The following is a 20,224-nucleotide window of genomic DNA, read 5'->3' as shown; positions in this document are numbered from 1 at the left end:
ATTGAAATTTAATCAGTGTAGCTCATTGTGTTAACAGAATAAAGGAGAAAAATCACCTCAATAGAATCTGAGAGGACACTTGCAATCTTTATGTATATGTACCTCTGTGTCTATTTCCATGAGCATATCTATAGCCATATTTAGTGGCCAGAATATATAAAGAACTTCTACAAATCAATATGAAAAAGGCAAATGACAAGCATATAAAAAGGTGCTCAACTTCATGAGTCATCATGGAAATACAAATTAAAACCACATCGAGACACCATTACATAGAAAACAGAGTGGCTAACTAACATGAGAAAGAAAGACGGATCCCCCAAGTACTGGCGAAGAGAGGCCAACTGAAACTTCTCCCACTGGTGTGGGGGGTAAATTGGTACAACCACTTTCAAAAACTGGCATATGTCTACTAAAGCCGAATGCAAGCCTGCGCTACAACCCAGTAATCCCATTGCCAGGTATACGCCCCAAAGAACGTGTGCAAATGTTCACTACAAGACTGTTCACAACAGCACTGTTCATAATTGCCGAAACCTGAAAACCACCCGAACACCCAGCAGCAGGGGCTGGATCGGTGTGGCTCATTCCCGCGATGGGCGGCTAGACGGGTAATGAGATGAATAGCAGCTCCCCAAGCCGGCAGGGGATCTCGCTCACCCCATGTTGGTGAGAGAGGGAGACACATAAGCATGCGTTCTGTGTAACTCCATTTAGGCAGAGGGCGATCTCTGGTATAGAAGTCAGGATAGTGGTTGTCTAGGCAGGGGGCTGGTGACAGAAAGGGGCGGGAGGGGACCTCTGCGGAGTGGGCAATGTTCTCTTCTTGATCTGGGCATCGATCACATGGGTGGGCTCCATTTGTGACAATTCATGGAGCTGGATACATAGTATCATGCTTTCTTTGTGCATATTATACTTTAATAAAATGTTTCCTTTTAAAAGCTGATATGCCCAACAGAAGCCTCCATAGGAACCTCGGAGAAGGGGATCTGGGGCCCAGCTGAGGGTGCCCACTGTGGGTTTGCATTCACGCATTGGGAAGCCCACCCCCAAAAGGGGACAGAGGTCACCTCACTTCCACAAGGCGGCCATGGTCATGGAATGTCAGTCACAGAGGACCTCAGAGGGCGCCGTGTTTCCACACCCTCACTCTTCACAGGAGGAAACAGAGCCTGATGGAGGGGGGCACTTGTCCAAGGTTGCTTGACAGGCCCTGCCCAGTGCTCATTCTGGGAGCCCATTACCATGCGCCTGGTGGCTCTGCCTGGGGACAGCGATGGTTTTCCTCCCTCTTCTGCAGCCTCCATCCGTCCTTGCCGAGGGATCCTGTGCACAGTCTGGGGTCCAGCTGACTTGCCCACCTGCAGGTCATTCTTGGCCTGTCAGCGCCACATTAGTGTCTGCAGGGCAGGGGGAAGGGCTGGTGGCTGCCCGCGGAGCACCTGGGGCCGGGACATGCTCCCGCAGAGACGCTCAGAGGCTCCGAGGAAAAGGTCACCAGAACCCTGAGGAGGGAGTGGGCTCCTTATGAACAACTGTGAGCATGAAGGGGTGAGTGGGGAACAAAGTTGGAGGCCCTGCCACCTTCAGGACTGGGTAGGGAGGGACTCACCCCCCCCCCAAAACCTGGGCAGAGTCCTGGGTCCATCCCCAGAGGATATTCTGTTCAGGCAGGTCGGGGGCCGGCCCAGGACTCTGCATTCTCCCCGTGCCCCAGGTGATTCTCAGGCAGGTGGGCTGTGTTCTCAATTGCAATCCCTTCTTTCCTTATCCCCGACCACTGATCTGTGTGCTCCTCAGCCCTGAAGCCCCGTGGGGCGTGGACAGGGTCAGCTTCCCTTGCCCTTATGTACTCACTGCTGCCCTGTACTCGGGCTGGAGGAGAGGAGAATGAACCAGGGGACCCTGGACCCCGTAGCCGAGGGGCAGAAACTGTGGCCTTGACCCCTGTCTACCGTTAGCCCGCGCTGTAGCTGCACACGGGTCCTGCAGCCCCCGGGGAGCAGGCGGCCAGAGGGACCCCGTCCTCCCCTTTCTCCAAGTCCTCATCCAGGGGGCTGCTTCGGGCAGGCTTGTGGAATCTCTCCGCACCCCTGCTTCTTGGGGTTATATATTTACAAGCAGAAAGGACAAGAGCCTCCCCTGGCAGGACCAGCATCACCATCCTCCCCAGCTCTCCGGCTGCTGAGGACTTTGAGTGAGACGTGATTAGAGTCTCTTACCGCCGGCTTCTGGGGACGGTGACATCATTATCTGACGGCAGTTCACCTTGACACACAGAGCACGGGCAGGGAACGGAATGATTCTCCAGCTCTGGAGAGGAGGGACCCGTGGACAGCCTCTGAGTGTGCTGAGCGAAGGTAGGAGTAGCAGAAGGAAGGAGGAAGAGGAGGGCTAGGCCGGGTCTCGGGGGTGACTCGGGGGCAAGGAGAGAGGGGCGGGCAAGGACAACCTGGTACCAACGAATGACCTTAGGAGGTGACCTGGTGTGGGTCCTGTCCTCCCAGGGGTGGCCAGCTGGGTTTTACTTAGTCATTTTCTAAAAGGCAGTTTGTAGTAGTTTGGGGAAGGATGGCAAATATCCCCAAATAGTGTTCACTGGCCTGGCCTGATGGCAGGCTGTGGGAGAGCCCTGTGGGGTCCTGGGCTTGGAAGCCTGGCTGTGGTGATGAGCAAAGGAGGTGCATGCATGGAGGGGGCTCTGCAGAAATGTGGCTGTGGGGGGAAGGCGGGGATGGGGGCAGCTGGTCGGCAACACAGGGCCCCTGCGGTCGGGGAAGGTGGCCATGGGGCCAGGCTCACGGGGCTGGCTGGACCATGTTCACGTGCCAGCTCGGATGCTCATCGGAGGTGGGACCTGAGGCTCAGGTCTGTTTTTTAAGTGAGATCCACACAATATACAATTAACCATTTTAAAGTGAACAATTCAGTGGCATTTAGTGGATTCACAGTGCCATGCAACCACCACCTCCCCCCAGGTCCAAACATTTTCATCGCCCTAGATAAGACCCTGTGTCCACTTGCACTCGCCCCCCCCCCCCACTCCCCCAGCCCCTGGCAACCACTAATGTGCTTTCTGTCTCTACAGATTGCCGTAATCTGGAGATTTGGTATGAATGACGTCATCCAGCGTGTGGTCTTTTGTGGCTGGCTTCTTTCATCTAACACTCTGCTCGATGCTAGATGCCATGCTGTAGCAGGTGTCCACGCTCCACTCCTTTCTAAGGGCTCAGTAATATTCCATCGTGTGGCTAGACCTCGCTTGGTTTATCTGTTCCTTGGCTGACGGACATGGGGGTTGTTTCCATCTTTGGGCTATTGTGAGCAGCGCTGCTATGAACACGTGTGCCCACGTATTTGAGTCCCTGTTTCCCGGGTGGGTCTCTACCTAGGAATGGAATCCTGAGTTATATGGTAATTTTGTGATTGGCTATCTGAGGAACCGTGAAACTGTTTTTCCACGGTGGCTGAAACATTTTGCATTTCCACCAGCGGTGTATGAGGGCTCCGATTTCTCCCCAGCCCACCACTCGCGAGGTCCTTTAGCAAAACAAAACTATAGCCATCCCAGTAGGTGTGACGTGGTATCTTCTTGGGGTTTGGATTTGCATTCCCTTGTGACTAACGATGCTGAGCATCTCTTCATGTACTGTTTTGGTCATCTGCCCATTTTCTCTGCAGAATGTCTATTCGAGTCCTTTGCTCATTTTCTGAGGAGTTTCTGAAGCAGAGTTGTGTGCCTCTTGAAGCCTTAGTTTTCTTCTCTGTAGAATGGGGTACATGATCACGCGTCCTGCGCATGAGGAGGAGCTGGCCTGGTTTCCCGAGACTGTTCTGTTTTCGGCAGTGCCCCAAAACCCCTCAGGCGTGGGCAGCCTGGGGATGGACTGAGGTGGGGTGTGGGAAGCGTGTGGCAGAGCGTCTGCTCAGTAAATATCAGCTGTTATCACTTTTAGTCATTTTTAGTGCATACTATAGTAGAGCAGTCTGAAATGTAAAAATCCAAAGGCAGAAGTTAAAGTCACCTCTAGCCCACCCCATGAAAAGTTTCAGGAGGTTTAAACATTTTTTAGGTGCTAGAACCTTGGGGATTGTTAGTATATGGAGGAGAAGGGAACAGTAAAAATCCTAATAATTTAATTAGTAATATGTATCAAGCCATCATCACGTACCAGCTGCAGAAGGAGAAGCTCAGGGCCCGGGAAAAAGAGAACACTGATGGGAGAGGCCCCTTTGGAGGCAGCAGAGCCGAAAGGGCTGGGATCACAGTGATGTGGGTGACGAAGAAGTGTCCAAGGAAGGAGACAGGCTTGTGGGTCCTGCCTCTCCTTGTGGCATCTCTGTTTCCGGAGAACCTTAAGCATAGCCTTGGCCCATGGCACAGGCCACTTGGGGAGTCTCCTGGGACCCCTCTAGTCTTGCTGTCTCTCCTTTCAGGGGTCAGGCTGGGCCTACCACCTGAGATTCCCAGCAGGCTCTAGAGCCCCTTCTACTCAATCATCCACTCAACACTTGCCGGGTGCCCCGATGGGTCAGAGCCTGTGCTGAAAGGGGACATGGGACCCTTGTGAGCAGCTCAGGAGCAAACAGAGCCTGGAGGCGGGTCCAGCTGTCAGTTCTGGGAAGGCCCCGGTGCCCCCGGAAGCACCCTGGGATGTGGTACTTCCTGGTGTGAGAGGCCACGTTCTGGAATGCAGAGCAGGTGCACAGCAAGGAACAACAGTTCCTGGATCCCTGTCCCAGCCCGCTGAGGCCCGCTGCTAGCGTTTCCGACTAAGGGGGTGGGATGGGCCACCTCTGGCTTGCCTGGCCAGGGATCAGGACAGCTCATAGAAAGGGGAGAAGCAACCTTAGGTACAATCTCCCAGGACGCAGTGTCCAGGTCTGCTTGGTGTCCTCCATGTCCAAAGACAGAGGCAGAGGGATGTGAGGAGACAAGGGGCCTGGCTCCAGGGAGTGGCTCTGCCACTTACCAGCTGTGACCTTGAGCAGGTCATAATTTTTCCAGTGATAGGATTGGACTGGATCCTCTATAAGTGACATGTTCCCAAGGGTCCTCAGGAAGAGGGTGATGGGGGCGCCTGGGTGGCTCAGCCGTTAAGCGTCTGCCTTCGGCTCAGGTCATGATCCCAGGGTCCTGGGATCGAGCCCCGCATCGGGCTCCCTGCTCGGCGGGAAGCCTGCTTCTCCCTCTCCCACACCCCCTGCTTGTGTTCCCTCTCTCGCTGTGTCTCTCTCTGTCAAATAAATAAATAAAATCTTTAAAAAAAAAAAAAAAAAGGAAGAGGGTGATGGTCTGTCTTCTAAAACCTGTGGGTGAGCAAGCTCCTCTGCAGAGCTGCCTCTGCATCGGCGCTGCCAGGAAGCCACCAAGAACCCCTGGTGAATTAATCTGTGTTCTCGCTTCTCTTAGCATGTATTTACTAAATACCTTTAATGGGCCTGGAACTCCCCGGCAACCCTCCTCCCTGAGCGTACGGAGGGCTCCTGCCCACCTGGAGCTCAGCTTCTACCAGAGTAGACTTTTTCTATGTCTTTCCAGACTGCAGAGCCTTGGTCAATGAGCGGAAGTCATAGGGGGGTGGGTTTGGGTTGATACTAGGAAGAACTTTTTTTTTTTAAAGTAGGCTCCATGCCCAATGTGGGGCTTGAACTCACGGCCTTGAGATCATGACTGAAATCAAGAGTTGGACACTTAACCGACTGAGCCATCCAGGTGCCCCCTAGTAAGGACTTTCTAATCATCCAAGGGACATCAGAATGGAGCAGGCTACCTTGTGGATAGTGAGCAACTTGTCCCTGGAGTTGTTCAGAAAGTGATGGAAGTCATAGAAGACGTGGTGGACAGACTCTAAGCCGATTCCCACGATCCCAGCTGCTGGTGTTCACAGCCTTATGTGTAGGCAGGGCCTGTGGCTTGCTTCTTCTAATGGATAGAATATAGCAGAGGTGACGGGATGTCATTTCCATGGTTGTGTTACATGGGATTGTGACATCTGTCTTATGTCTAACCAGGAGACTTTCTCTCTTGCTGGTGTTGGGCAAATGGCTGTGTTGGGGTGGCCCACATGGCAAGGAGCTGAAGGCAAGCCCTGGTCAGCTACGAGCTAGGGACTGAAGGTCATCTCTGGCCAACAGCCAGCAAGAAGCTGAGGCCCTCGGTCCAACAGGTCACAAACAACTCAATTCTGCCAACAACCCCGGGAGTTTTGAAGCAGACCCTTCCCCAGTTGAGCCTCAGATAAGCCTGCAGCCCTGACCTCACTGGCGGCTTTCAGGTGAGATGGAAGCCGAGGACCCAGCCAAGCCACGCTGGACTCTTGACCCACAGAGACGGGGCATGGTAAACGCATGCTGTCTTAGGCTGCGAGGTTGTGGTGATATTGTTACGCAGCAGTAGGTGAGCAGCTCAGGCTGTTGTAAAGGAGAGGCCAGCCTGGCTCTCCTGGAGGGCCCCTTCTAACCCGGAGACTCTGTAGCCATGCCCTACTCATCTCCATCTCCTGCGTTATGCTCAGTTCAGTTTCTTGCACCGATTAGGGACCCAATGCACATTTGTTAGGTGACACGTTGTCTTAGTACTAGCTTCTGCATCAGGGAAGCTGGAGGCCTGGCCCACGAGGAGGAAGTGCCCGAGCAACACTGGTGGAAGCCATGGGCCTAGATTCTGCGCCCACTCCAGCTGCCCCCCCTGCAGTGTGACCTTGGGCCCGGCTGGCCAGGCTTCGGGCACCTTATTGATGAAACATCAGACCTACCCACTCACGGTTTATGCAGGTCAGATGAGCTTATGTGACAGCCTGTTAAGAGGCTCACTGAGGTAAGGAGTTAGTATTTGTTATGAAATATCACAAGCATTCCTGCTGGGTGACTCATGAGACTCAGGGACTTGGAGAGTTTCCCTTCCAAATAAGGCTCAGACGGAGCTTCTTGTTTGAGTCTGGAGCCTCCGGGAGCTGGTCTGAAGACCTCGCCCATCCTACCTGCACCTCCTCCTCTCTCATTAGAGAACCCACCTGAAGAGATGGGTTTCTGTGGGAACTGGTGGATGGCCTCCTGCCGTCTATGAGGGCCTCCCCTCAGCTCTGAGCAGGTGGAGGGCCATCTTGAGCTCGCCTTCATGAGCGCAAGTGGTGACCACAGGCTGGTTCATGGGTAAAGAGACAGACAGGAAGATAGAGAGAACAGTAATCAGGAGGCACAAACGAATCTTTTTTTTATTTTAAAGATTTTATTTATTTATTAGAAAGAGAGCGTGCACAAGTGGTGGGGGGATGCAGAGGGAGAGGGAGAAGCAGGCTTCCCGCGGAGCAGGGAGCCCGACCTGGGGCTCGATCCCAGGACCCCGAGGTCATGACCTGAACCAAAGGCAGACTCTTAGCCGACTGAGCCACCCAGGTGCCCTGCAAACCAATCGTCTTGCCAGAACTTCTCGCATTTATTCACCACCCTTTGTAACAAGTCACTGTTAAAATAAAAACTTCAGTTTCATTTCCTGTGGCAAATCTGCCTTAAAATCTGCCAGTGCTCTTTTCTGTTCCTGAGTTGAAGCCTCACGGCTTTTCAGAGGCTTTGGGCAAGAGCCAGAAGGGCCCAGGGAGCCGTCAGGTGCTTGCCTTGGTGGCCAGGGGCCAGTGAGGGAGACAGATCGCTCTGCTGGCCTTTTCTGGGTCAGCCGGGGAGAGAAGCATCTGGTACCTGCGGACCCGTTGCCAATGACAGCCTAGAGGGCCAGGCTGGAGGTCCAGGCGGTGCGGACTCCCCAGGAGATGGTGTTGTCAATCAGTAGGGTGTCTGCTGCCAGAGGGGGGAGTGATGTGTGGGGGCCACATGTGCAGACCCTGGCCCAATCCAACCCCTCATTTCACAGGAAAGGGACTGAGACACAGGCTCTGGAACTGGGTTCGTCCCGCTATGCCCCTCCCAGCCCTGTGAACTTGAGCATGTTACTTTGTGCCTCCTTGGCTCTGTTCCCTTATCAGCTTGGCAAATAAGCACCACATCCATGTGTGTGCTTGTATATACACATCATGTACATGGTACGTGTATATTATACATAACACATAATACAAACGTGCATAACTATATAAGTATACATTTACATATATGTTAGCTATGATTTTCTGTTGCTTTCATTACATTTTTAAGTTTATGATCTTCTTAATCTGGTTTTTAAAAGTTTTGTTTATTTAAATAATCTCTGCACCCAACATGGGTCTCAAACTCACAACCTCGAGATTAAGAGTTGCATGCCCTTCTGACTGAGCCAGCCAGGCACCCCTTTTTTTTCTACTTTTAATATGTCGAGTGCCTAGCAGAATTTGGAGACACAGCAATGGGCAGAAGAGCCAGAGGCCTTGTGCTCGGGGCTCCAACATGCCAGTCAGGGAGGCAGATGAAGAAGTAGACAGATACATGTGTCACTGTGTGGTGATGAGTGCCACCAAGCAAAGTCAAACAGAGGGGAGAGACTAGAGAATGATGGGAGTTGTTCTTTTAGATCAGCCCTGGGCCAAATCTGGCTCACTGTCACCTGTATTTATAAATAAAGTTTTATTGGAACACAGCTATGCTATTTCCCTTATGTGCTGTCTACGACTGCTTTTGAGTTGAATAGTTGCCACCGAGACTGTCTGTCTTGCAAAACTGGGACTACCTACTTTCTGGCCCTTTATAGAAAAAGTTTGCTGGCCCCCGTGGGGATGATGTGGTTGGGGAAGGCCTGTGTGTGTGTGTGGGTGTGAGTTCATGTGTGTGTGGTACGGTGTGTGGGTGCGTGCGTGTCGGGGACAGGGGGAGACCGGGGACTTGGTGGGAGGCTAGTGCAATAATCTAGTTGTCTTGGGCTGCGGTGACAGGTTGAAGAGGATAAGAAGCAGCCTACTCTGGATAAATCTAGAAGGCACAAGTGCCAGGATTTGCCGATTCCCTGGAGAATTTGCTGAATGAATGGTTGAGCGAATGAATGAGGTGACTTTGCAGGGGTGCTGGTAAGCCAGGTCCAGCCTCCTGGACCCCGTCCCCCATGCCTCCCCCCGCCGAGGGACCAGGCGGGTGCTGACCGTGGGCACTCCGGGCGTCCTTGGTCCCCTGATGCCCAGCGGCCACGGCAAAGGGGCCACCTCTCTGGCCTCCCGTCCACCTGGCCCAGGCTCCCTCCTGAGCAGTGGTCACTGCGGGGTCCGCCGGGGGAGCCAGAAAGAGCTGCCTTGTCCTGCCCGCTCCACGCCCCAGCCTTGGTCCCGAGACCGGACTTGCAGGGAGAGGAGCTGGGGCTGCATCCCAAAGGGCTCTCGGGAAGGCTTTCACTACCTCTCATGACCTGATGGCAGCCTCCGCTACCCGTGCCGCCCGCAGTCCTGCACTCGCCCTCATCCCTTAATACCCACGGAGGGCTCTGAGGGTGCAGAGCCCAACCCAGCGCCAGGGATATTGATGCATGATAAAAGAAGAGGGGGCCCAAACTCATGGCCACCCCCCTCCTCACATGTGGCATGGGGGCTGCAGGCCCTGAGGAGCAGCCTGGTGGGCAGGCTTTCTCTGGATGGGGAGCGAGCCCTCTGGGGGCCCCTGCTCTGCTCTGCATTCAGGTGGTTCCCGTGGAGCCCCCAGGAGGGCTGGGGGGAAGGGAGAGAAGACGGACCCTGCCCCACACACCCCAGCTTCCAGGCTCAGGCTCGAGCAGAGCAGGGTGCCAGGGGCCGGGTACCCCCCCCTTGCCCGGCGCTGCTTCTCCCACGCTTCCGTCAGCAAAGCTCTTCACGCGTCCATGGGCTTGAGTCGGTGGGCGTTTGGAGGGACACCTGTCGCCTTGCCGGGGGCCCGTGGCTCCTGGAGAAGCTTCAGCCCCGGGTCCACCTGCCCAGCTGGGTCGAAACCAGGTCTGTTAGTTTCCAAACTGTCATGTTCTGTGTGTGGCCCGGTCTGCCCTCTGGGGAGTGGGGCAGTTAGAGAGTCATTGTTTGATTTGGCCTCGAGACAAATGGGAAGTTAAAATGTGGCCGCTCTTGGGGAGGAGTCAGATCCCCTTCTTTGGTAAAGGCTGTGGGGATTTTTCACTTTTTTTTTTTTTAAGAAACAGCTTTATGGAGATACAATTCACATATCATATATGATGGGCTGAATTCTATCTCCCCCAAGATTCGTATGTGGAAGCCCCAGCCCCTCAGGACCTCAGACTGTGACTGTATCTGGTGACGGGTTCTCGAGGAGGTGACCGCGCTAAAACGAGGCCTGTGGGGGGTGCCCTCCTGCCGTCTGACTGGTGTCCTTACAGGAGGTGAATCTGGGAGACGTGAGGGGTGCTCATGCTCACAGGAAGGACCCCGAGCGGACACGGTGAGAAGGCGGCACCCACATGCCAGGGTCAGAGGCCTTGGGAGAGAGCTGCCCCGCCCACGCCGGGACCCTGGACCTGTAGACCCCAGGAGCGAGAGAGAGTAAATGTCTGGTTAGGCGCCCCCCCCACACTCCCGCCCCGTCCGCGGTACTTTGTGGGGCAGCCCCAGCAAACGAACACCCTGTGCGATACATCCACTGGAATCGCACAAATCAGTGGATCGTGGTGTATTCGCCCGTTCCTGCAATCATCAGCACGGTCAACTTTGGAGCATTTTCATCGCCCCAGAAAGAAGACTTGTACCCGTTGGCTGTCCCCACCCTCGCCCCCCAGCCCCTGGCTGCCAGCCATCAGCTTTCTGCTCTGTGGATGCGCCCATTTTGGACGCTTCACATAAACGGAATCGCACGGCCGGTGTCCTCGTGTGTCCGGCCTCTTCCTTGGCGCCGTGTTCTCCGGGCTCATCTGTGTGGTCCTCTGTCACTTCTTCGTTCTCTTCCAAGGCCAGTGTGGTGGTCCCGCAGGGAGAGACCTCGGCCTCCTCGGTTCCGTAGACGGACGTTCGCATTGTCTGCCGCATTGCTGCTGTGAACGTTTGCGGACGGGATTTTGTTTGAACTCACCGTTTTCTCTTCTCTTGGACGTACGCGGAGGGATGGAGCTGTGGAGGGGTGCGCGAACTCCATGTTCGGTCCTGCGAGGGGCTGCGTGAGGCGGGCGGCACCGTCCTACGGTCCCACAGCGCGCGCTGGGGTCCCGGGCCTCACCCCCGCCAACGACCGGCCTTTGCCTCTGCTTCTGTCGCCATCAGAACGTTTCTGTAGATGGAGGCTGTAGAGAAGGCTGAGCCTCCACCCCTGCCCTGACTCCGAGGCCAGAGAGCTCCCCATGACACCCACTTTTTGGGTATAACTGGGAGCAGAGGCCTTCCCGTCTCCTCCGTGGTCCTCTTGGGAGCATCCAGTTCTCTGTGACACCCGCTCGGACGTCCGCACACCACAGGCTGACCCCGGATGGGACTCGGCCCCCTATGCCACCTGGGCCCCAAATGTCACTCAGCGACTGCAGAAGCAGCGGGGTGGGGTGGGTGTGTCTGGAGCAGGAGCGGAGGTGGCTGGACGGAGAGAGGGGCGGGGGACATGGGGACAGACCTTCCTTTCCCTCCTTTCTAGGGCCAGCCGCTCCCAGAAAAGACACCCTCGCAGTCTCCACCCTCCAGATCTTGTCCACAGAGCTTGGCCTTCCAGCCTGGACAGACCCATGCTTGTTAACAGGGAGTTTTGTGAAAAGGTAAGCTCACGACTCTCATACAAATACAAAATAAGTACGTGCCTAAGATTTCTTTAACTCATGAATTAATGGAGACACCAGTGTGTGTTACAGCAGGTCCCAAGCGCCCGACATCCGTAGGCAGTGAGGAACGCGGGAGCGCATTTACAGATGCACAAAGCCGGCCGCTCTCCACAGGGCAGTGGTCAACTGCATGCCACGGAACATGGCTCATCTGCCTTTCGTGGACAAGGTCGTTTGCGTTCTTACGAGTTTTGTACCACTTGCAGAGTGGCAACAGCTCCAAGACAGTCAAAGGTGAAGATACCTCCAGAAGGTGAGCTGGACATGATACCCACTGATCTCGTTTGCCCCCTTTCAAAGTCCCACAGTGTTCCCTGGCCCATTAATGGGACAGGGCCCATATGACCCATCAGCTGGCCTTCCTCTGGCCCTCCAGGTAGGTGGCATGCATGAAGAAATCGGGGTGCACAGAGAAGGCTCCTGGGAGGTGTGTGACCCCTGGGGGGAGCAAGGTGGGCACTTGGGGGTGGAGTCGCTCTGGACAGCAGGAGGGCGGGAGGGGCCGGCAGGAGAGGACGGGGCGCGGGGCCACCCTTCTGCTCCCCCTTGGTCTGGCGTCTGCTCCCGCCTCCCTCTCCTCTCTTTGAAGAAGCCGAGAGCAGTGGTCAGGACATGCTCGGGAGAAGGTGAGCCACTCACTGTGGGCTCTGGTGCAGTGGGGTCTGTTCCCCAGCAGAGGCCCCTCACTCAGCGCACAGGAGAGCTGCCTAGACCCCCAGACCCCAGACCCCAGCAGCGCCCAGGCTTCTGGGGCAGGAAGCACCGAGAGCTGGGCTTTCCTTTCCTGCTGTCCCAGGGGTCTGGGCAGGAATGCCCCGGGGGTCTCAGGGTGGGGAGGGGCCATGGGTCCTTGAGGACGCTTGACCGCCTGCACGATCCTCCAGATGGGCCTGGGCTTTGCTCAGAGAGTACAACTGGGGAGGAGGCCTCCCGAGAACAGGAGAGCAGCTTGGAGGGACAAGGGGCAGAGCCTGCAGCTCCCTGGGTCAGCCGGGTGGAGTGGTGAACAGCAAGAGGTCGTCTGGTCTCGGAGGCACCCCACTATGGGGGCATCCGACCCAACTCCAGAGTGCCACAAAAGGAGACATACTATTTCCCAGACTTTCCCGTGGGGACTGTTCAAATAGCTGGTTTTTCATAAGCTGCTAGGGGTGTAGGGAGGGTGGGGGGCTGAGATTCCCCAGAGAGCAAGGTTAAGGAGTAATAGATGTGGGGGTAAGTGGCCTTCCATGGGGGATGGTCCAGTCATCTGCTGATAATAGAGGGGCTGCTGTTGGGCGCCTGGGTGGCTCAGTCGGTTAAGCATCTGTCTTCTGCTCAGGTCATGATCCCAGAGTCCTGGGATCGAGCCCCGCATCAGGCTCCCTGGTCAGCGGGGAGTCTGCTTCTCCCTCTGGCCCTCCCCCTGCTCGTGCTCATTCTCTCTCTCTCAAATAAATAAAATTAAAAAAAAAACAAACAACTAGAGGGGTTGCTATCCCAGCCCTCCTTCCTGCATGTTGTGTTCAGCCTCGTAGTCTGGTTAAATGTTCAGTGAATATTATCAAAGATCATTTCACAGAGGCAGTAATCCATTAGCTGATCCACAGTGCCAAATTATAAACTTGCTGGCGGGACCCCCCAACACTGGTTTTCCAGTATTTAAATGCCTCCAGGGATGGGGAGTTCAGTACTTTTCAACAGCAGCCGATGTCTTCTTGAGGCAGCCAGGAGTGCTACCATATTTTCTCATATGTAAGACTGAAAACCTGTATTTCTGGAGCTTGCAGCCATTATCATCTTACTTTGGTCCCTTGGGGCCACATGGACTGAGTCTATTTTCTTTGGAGCAGCACAGTGCTTCAGAATTCTTTCTTCATCCCCGAGTTTGTCTTCTGCAGTCCTTAACCATTTTTCAAGGTGGGTTCAAGGTCCCTTCCCTTCCTGGTTAGTTCACATGAACTTGGTTTGGTCTCTGCACAAACACCTCCGCCCATCCTCAAACTAAATAATAGGGCAGGAGTTCAGGCCAGTGTGGAGGACAGTGGGTTATGATCACCTCCCTTCCTTAGGAGACAATACCTTTAATAATGGAGCCGGAGACAGTATCAGCGTTCTTAGGCAGCCCCATCACACTGTTGACTTGGAGTGCACTGACCACTGACCAGTTCCCTTGTTTGTGCGGCATGCGTGAAGAGGGCAGAGACAGGGGTGCTTATGACGTTGCCTTTCCCCATCTTATTTTGGAACCCTTTGAAACAGACCCTGACTGAAGCTTTTCAGTCTAAGTGGCTTATCTGGGAAGTGATCCCCGGGAGCCTCGACAGGGCAGTGGGGGCATGAGGGGCTCTTGGGAGACAGTGTGCTCCAGGGACAGCTCCCCATGGAGCGAGGGGGCTGGAGTGTGTCCCCACCAAGTCTTGTTGGGTCTTGACTGTGGGCTGCTTTGGTGGGGGGAAGGGGTTAGCTCTCCTGCGCTTCTGCTCTGCGGCTCTCATGGCCAAGAGAGAGATGAGGTGCTGGTGCTGGGAAGTCAGTTGGGGAGCCCAGAAATGGAAAGGCTGCAGGGGTGGGCGGGCCACCGTGGGCAACTCCGGTCCTGTGTCCTATCCATTGCCCTGATGTAAAGCCACACCAGCCTCTGTCACTCTTCCTCGGGGTTCTCTGGAGGTGGCCGGAGGTGGTGTGAGGAGGCACCATCATTTCAACTTACGTTGGCCCAGGGGCCTGCCCGACCCCTTCTTCTGACCTCCCAAGTGGCCGAGAGCAAAGCTTGAAGACCCCACCTGCCCAGGATGGATGGGCAGAGCACCTGGCGGGGAAGGCCCGGCAGGGAGGGCCCGGCGGGGCTGGGCTCTGGAGGGGTGCGGCAACCCTGCCGCAAGCTGGAGCAGGAGGGCGGACCCAGTTACCCCAGGATCTTCCAAGGAGGAGGCAGAAGAGGGCCCACCTCCAAGAGCTGCTTCCCCTTCACCCCACCCCAGCGTGTGAGTCAGAGGAAAACCGGAAAGGGAATACGAACCGCCCACGGCTCCACGGGGTTTCATGGCGAGCAGTACAGTGACAGGCTGGGAGCGGGGATTTGGGGGACGTCTCCGAGGAGAGGGAGGTGGGTATAGACTTCAAGAAAGAGGGGCACACTCCATGATTGAGGCCTGGGGGCTATAGAAACTCACTGACGGGTTTTTAAAACCGGAACCCTAACGTGTGTGTCCAGTGGGGGCTGGCCTCACGGTGGGGGGGCCTGGGGTCCGGGGTGGTCCCTGCCTGGCGCGCCCTTCTTCCTCTCCTGTCCTGCTCATGGATCCTCCTGACTCTGCCTCCTTCTGCCTCCTTGTCTCTGATCCAAACAGAGGGGCCCTGGCCCTTCCCAGAAGGGAGGGAGAGGGCTTGCTCAGCCAAGGAGGAGAAAGAGCTCGGCTGGCTCAGGACTGGTGGCCGGCCAGGCCAGACCAGAGGGTTTAATGAAGAGAAAACAATTCTCAGGGGGAAAAAAAGGCTGTTCCCGTTTTAATTTTTCCCTTTTGGCAGAAACTAATGGTTCTGTACAAACAATGAAATATCAGGGTGGAGTCTCCTCCCCTGAGCCACTCAGCACCCCTGGGAGGAAAGGTCTGTGGCCAGGGACGGGGCGGGAGGGCCTGGCTCCAGGGACAGCTGCCCCACCGGGGCTGGGCCAGGCAGGCGGGCAGGAGGGCTGGGGAGGGTGGGCTGTCTGGACCCGTCCTGCCAGAGACAGGGTCTATCAGGCCCCGCTGCCTGCCTGAGTCCTCAGCTGACCTGAGCTCTGCTGGCCCGGCAGACGGCCACAGGGTGGCCTAGACCATGGTTTTCATTCTGTGAAGTCACTGTTCCCTCCCAGGGACTGGCCATTGTGAGCAAAGGTCCTGTGGTGACCCTGGGGAGAGGCAGGCTGGGCCCATGCTCACAAGGCAGGGAGCTGGGCTAACAGGGACAGCCTTCCGTTGTATTGGGAAGGAAACATTTCTTTTGAGTAGGCACCTCATACCCTACTCGCTTCTTCTGGCACATCCAGGACCCTAAATCCAAGGGTGGTGGATACGTAATGTATATCCTACAGCTCACTGCTCTCTGACCACGTCCCTGGGACCCAGCTTGGCGCTCCCTCTCCCACAGACCACTGGTTTCCTTCTGAGCTGCTTGAGCACTTACTGCATACCTCTCAACTCCCCTTGGCAAGAACCATTTAAATATCTCACATGGGAAGTCCTGGGAGGCGGGAACACCTCTGCACTGGAGGCACCCGGGCAGGTCTGAATGGACCCCTCTTTGCGTACCCCACAGTCGCATGTTTGCCAGAGGAACAGACCTGAGCGGGCCAGTTAGTGGCAGGGAAAGCTCAGGATAAAATCCATCAAATGAAGATGCTTCCAAGAATCAGGGGCCATGAGTAGCTTGGGGTTGGGGGCAGAAACCCAGGGATGGGGCCCCAAGGGAAGCAGATTCAGCCACATGGAGACAGTGGTTGGGAATGCAGGAGGCGAGAACTGCCGAGTCAGAGGTAAGTGACCAAGGTGTGTAGAGCCTCCTGGAGAGGGGGCTCACCAGGGGACAGGCTTTTGTCCGAGCAGTCTGAGGACCCAGAGCTCCTGGATACACAGGTCGTGGGGTGGGGGGTGTCCCTCTTCCTTCTGTCACCCACTGGGTGCCCCTCTGCTGCTCCCTCAAGTCCTGATGTTAAGTCCCCAGAGGGCAGGACCTGCCAGTATCCTCCTCTTTGTGTGCCATGTATGGTGGAAGCTTCTGGAAAGTGGCTTTTAGAGGCTGGGGACACAGGACGTGCTCCCCCTTGTGACGCATTGGATGCACATCACAGCCCTGACAGAGTCACTGAGAGCCTGGCAGGACATTCATTGCCCAACTGAGATGAGTCCTTGAGAGATACTCGCATTGTACAGTGGGGAAACAGAGGCACAGAGAGGGGAAGGTGCCCAAAGTCGCCCCCCTGGTTAAGGGTAGAGAATCAGAATAAAAATCCAGAGCTCTTGGCTCATAGATCCCATTTTTCCTGTGCACCACCCTATTCTTCTGGATCGGGGGAATAAATGAACAGATACACACACACACACACACACACGTGCGTGCACACAGCCACCTGCCTGCTTCTGCTGCCAGACGGAGGGCAGAAGCTCCCGGAGGCTGAGGATCCCCGGGGACCTGGGCGCTGACTCGGGAAAGGGGGCACCACCGCACCCACAGCCTCGCCAGAAGCTGATTCTCCCACAGACATTGTTCTTTGTTTTCATTAGGGAAAATCTCAATTAAATTAATTACAGTTACAACAAAAAAATCACAGAAGAGAGAAAAAAGGAGTTCAGTTAAATGCAAATACATTCAGAATGATGTTATGAACTCTGCTCACCCCCTCTAAAATTATCCATTAATGACTACACTCTAATTACCCACCTTTGTATTGTTTTAGAAAGGAAGAGGTTCATTCTCGTTGGAACAGAATAGATACCCAGTAAAATGATGCCCGGCGTGTATTTCCCAGGGGACCAAACAGCCCTCCTTTTTGGTAAAATCACGAGGAAGCTGGGACGGCTCTGCAGAGCTGAGAGCTTTACCCCGAAAAACAAACACGAGCATGAGTGATGGTTTTCCCTTGTGAAAATTTTTCCCTCGCTTTATTAAAACAGGGTGATCTGTAAGCAAACCCTGGGACTTGTGTGCCGTGAGCCTCGGTCCCGCTGTGCTGCTCGGGTCTGATGAGGGTCTCATGCCCGTAGGATTCGCATCATTTTGTTTCTGGGGTCAAGGGGGCACTTAGTTCTCTTCGGGGGCTGCTGCTGGCCCTGGCTCCATGCTGGGCCGCTGATCTTCAGGCCACAGATGTCTCGTGTCAAGGACAGGGCAAGGTCGTGGCCGAGGCAACAGGTGAAGCAGAAGCGTGTGCACCTGGGGTCAGGCGTGTCTGTCCACATGTCTGTCCAGAGGCATTGGTCTGGATTCCCGCTCCAGTCCTGCTTCCGATGTCTGCCCCACCTCCAGAATTTGAATTTCCCACTATTTTGACATTGAAACCCAACCATTCCCTACTTCCTTGTGTATCTATGGGGTCTCTTCCTGGCAGTCCCAGGGGAGGGGGCAGTGTAGGTCATTTTCTCTACAGAATAGACGGGAAATCTCTGTCCCAGGAGGTAGGCTTGTCCAACATCATTTAGCTGCAAGAGGTGGTTTTCAAATACAGGTCCATCCCAAAGTTCAAGATTTTCCTCGCTGCCAGGATGCCTCTCCAGGGGCCCATTGCATGATCTGGGAAATTGGGGTAGGATGTGTGAGGTGCATCTGAGACTCTGGAAATCCTGCAGCTAGAAGACCAGGGGCTCATCCCCAGCAGATGCCAGTGATACAAGGCTCCAAGAGGTAAGCAGTACGGTCCTTGTCCTGGGAGGAGGGAGATGCAGAGAGAATTGATCCCAGCTGGTCTGGGGGGTGAGGAATTCCCCAGGGGTGGCGTGTGGAAGTCCATTTCCTGGGCGGGGGGTCCCAGATGTGCTGGCTTTCCATCCTGCCTGCATCTGCCAAGTGCCAATGTGACTGAGCTCTTCCCACTGCACATAGGCCGAAGACCACACTCCTTACAGGGCATTTGTGCCTTCTAGTCTCATAAGCTCCCTCCTTTCCTCACTGGGTTTTTACACTGGACAGTGCTCAAGAACCTGTTGTTCTCAGATCCATGACCCCCCCCCCCTTAAACATGGTCTCCTCTGCCCAGAGCACCCACCTTCATCCCTTGTGTGTTTGGCAAGCTCCTATTCGTACATCAAAACCCAGCTTCTGAGTTACCTTCTCTCATTCTCTCTCCTCCCTTGGGTTACTTCTTACTACCCTGAATATATCCTATTGTTGTCCTTATCACTTACTGTTATTTTGATCTGCTCACTCCACCCCTCTGGCAGGAGCCCCCCCCCCCCATCGAAGGTACAAAGAGGTGTAGGACACATCTCTGCATGACCAGTATCTAGCAGAGCCTGGCTCAGTGTGGGCTCAGCAGAATGGAAGCTCCTCTGTCCTTCCCCGCCCTGCTCTGCCTTAGTCCCTTCAGGGGCTCCAACTGGCCTTTGGATCCACAGATGTGAGGGAGCCCCCTGTGGTTTGTTGACAGGCTTGCTTCTCTCCCTCACCCTCTGCCATCTCCACCCCGAAGACCCCCTCTCGCAGCCTGAGTCTCCCGGCCTGCTTCTCCGTTTCTTCACTCAAAGCTCTGGTTATGACGGAGGTAAAAACCCAAGAGGTGGTTTTTGCTCTGCAGAAGGGATATGTTCCAACCAAGTTGGCTGATAAGTGATTTTCTGCGAGTAGAATAATTGGACATGTGTTCCCATGGCAACAGATCCCTTCCTGGAAACCGTTTGGAGGGGAGGCAGGAGGAGAGGGGCCGGCTCTGGCTCTGCTGGGCCCTGCAGAGCTCCTGGGGGGGGGGGGGGAAGGCGGGAAGGGGCACGCCTGCCGGCCATCCACTCCCCAAGATGCCACTGCCCTGCCTCCGGGGCCTGCCTCTCACTGTCCTGTCCTGTTCCTCAGGCCACAGAGGTCACTTCATGCTGGAACACCTCCTGAGCTACACTCACGGGTCCCAGGATCTGTCATCCGTCTCTCTCTCCATGAACAGCAACCATGTTTTTCAAAACGTCATATTTTACAACGCATACGGTGACAATTTGCAGACTGCTTTCCTGAGCGCTGTCATGGGATTCTCTGAAAGTGACCTTTGAAGGTTTATGATGTAAAAATCCCATTTTACAGATGTGGGAACTGAGGCTGGCATGGGATAAGTGACTGGTAGCACAGAGAGGCCAGAGGTGTGGCAGGATGCCAGGCAGGTGCGACCCCCAACTCCCCTGCGCGCAGACGCGCTCCTTACCCCATCAGGAGGGGCGGGGGCAGGGGGTGGGGGGACAGAGAGAGACAGAGAGGGAGCGAGAGAGGTGACCTTCCCTTAACCTCCCTCCTCCAAACGGGGAATTCCAGGGACGCTCCCCTGCGGCGGAGGTGGGCAGGGGAGAGGCTGCTCCCAGGAGTGGGAGGTTCCTGGCTGCTTCTAATGAGCTTCCTGGTGAGATGTGATCAGTGCCTCGCTCTCTCTCCATCGCCCGCAGAGGCCTGGGCCCCAGTAAAAGTGCTCACTGCACGAAGAAGAATCAAGCCCTTGCTTTGCATAGCTTGTCCTCTGATCTGGGCAAAGCTCCCAAGTCTATGGCGCAGGAGGGATAAGACCGTCATGTCTGTTTGAAAGAGAGAGAGAGAGAGAGAGAATGTGTGTGGGTGTTTGTGCATCAGGGAGGGCAGAGGGAGGCAGGCGTGGGGTCTCTCCAGAGGCCAACAGGGCCCGTACCTAAATTTGCTGTAATAATTATGTATTCCTTTTTGTCATTAGAAAAACATTTAGGTATATTACATGAAGATGTAAGAGTCGTTGTTTAGAGAAAAGCCAGAAAAGTCAGGAATCTGTAACCTTGCATCTGAGAGTTCCTGACGCTTTAAAAAATTATTCACAACCTACTGTGTATTTGGCACTAAAATTTG

At 55.1% G+C, this 20,224-nt stretch overlaps 1 protein-coding gene across 18 annotated transcripts in view; it reads left to right on the top strand.

The window, feature by feature from the left end:
• The window catches only part of LOC118547164 (uncharacterized), a 60,797-nt gene that overhangs the window by 25,847 nt on the left and 14,726 nt on the right, over positions 1-20,224 (top strand). For 4 of the 18 annotated variants that reach the window (XR_013445257.1, XR_013445247.1, XR_004922975.2 and 1 more), the window contains 3 exons: positions 8,862-8,993; positions 11,515-11,632; positions 11,726-11,948. Coding sequence is in view for 3 of the 18 variants with exons in the window: in XM_078066161.1 (XP_077922287.1) it covers positions 11,515-11,632; positions 11,810-11,948; positions 19,223-19,351; positions 19,445-19,473 (415 nt within the window). In the remaining 15 variants the exon portion in view is untranslated. Of the gene's footprint in view, positions 1-2,283; positions 2,356-8,861; positions 8,994-11,514; positions 11,633-11,725; positions 12,072-17,885; positions 18,054-19,222; positions 19,352-19,444; positions 19,522-20,224 lie in introns of those variants that run through there. The other 14 variants (XR_013445252.1, XR_013445253.1, XM_078066163.1 and 11 more) reach the window with 14 other exon arrangements.

The sequence above is a fragment of the Halichoerus grypus genome, chromosome 2 (genome assembly GCF_964656455.1).
Source record: "Halichoerus grypus chromosome 2, mHalGry1.hap1.1, whole genome shotgun sequence".
NCBI classification, from domain to species: domain Eukaryota; kingdom Metazoa; phylum Chordata; class Mammalia; order Carnivora; family Phocidae; genus Halichoerus; species Halichoerus grypus.
The sequence above is the reverse complement of the archived record's forward strand: the minus strand, read 5'-3'. Positions and strand labels throughout refer to the sequence as shown.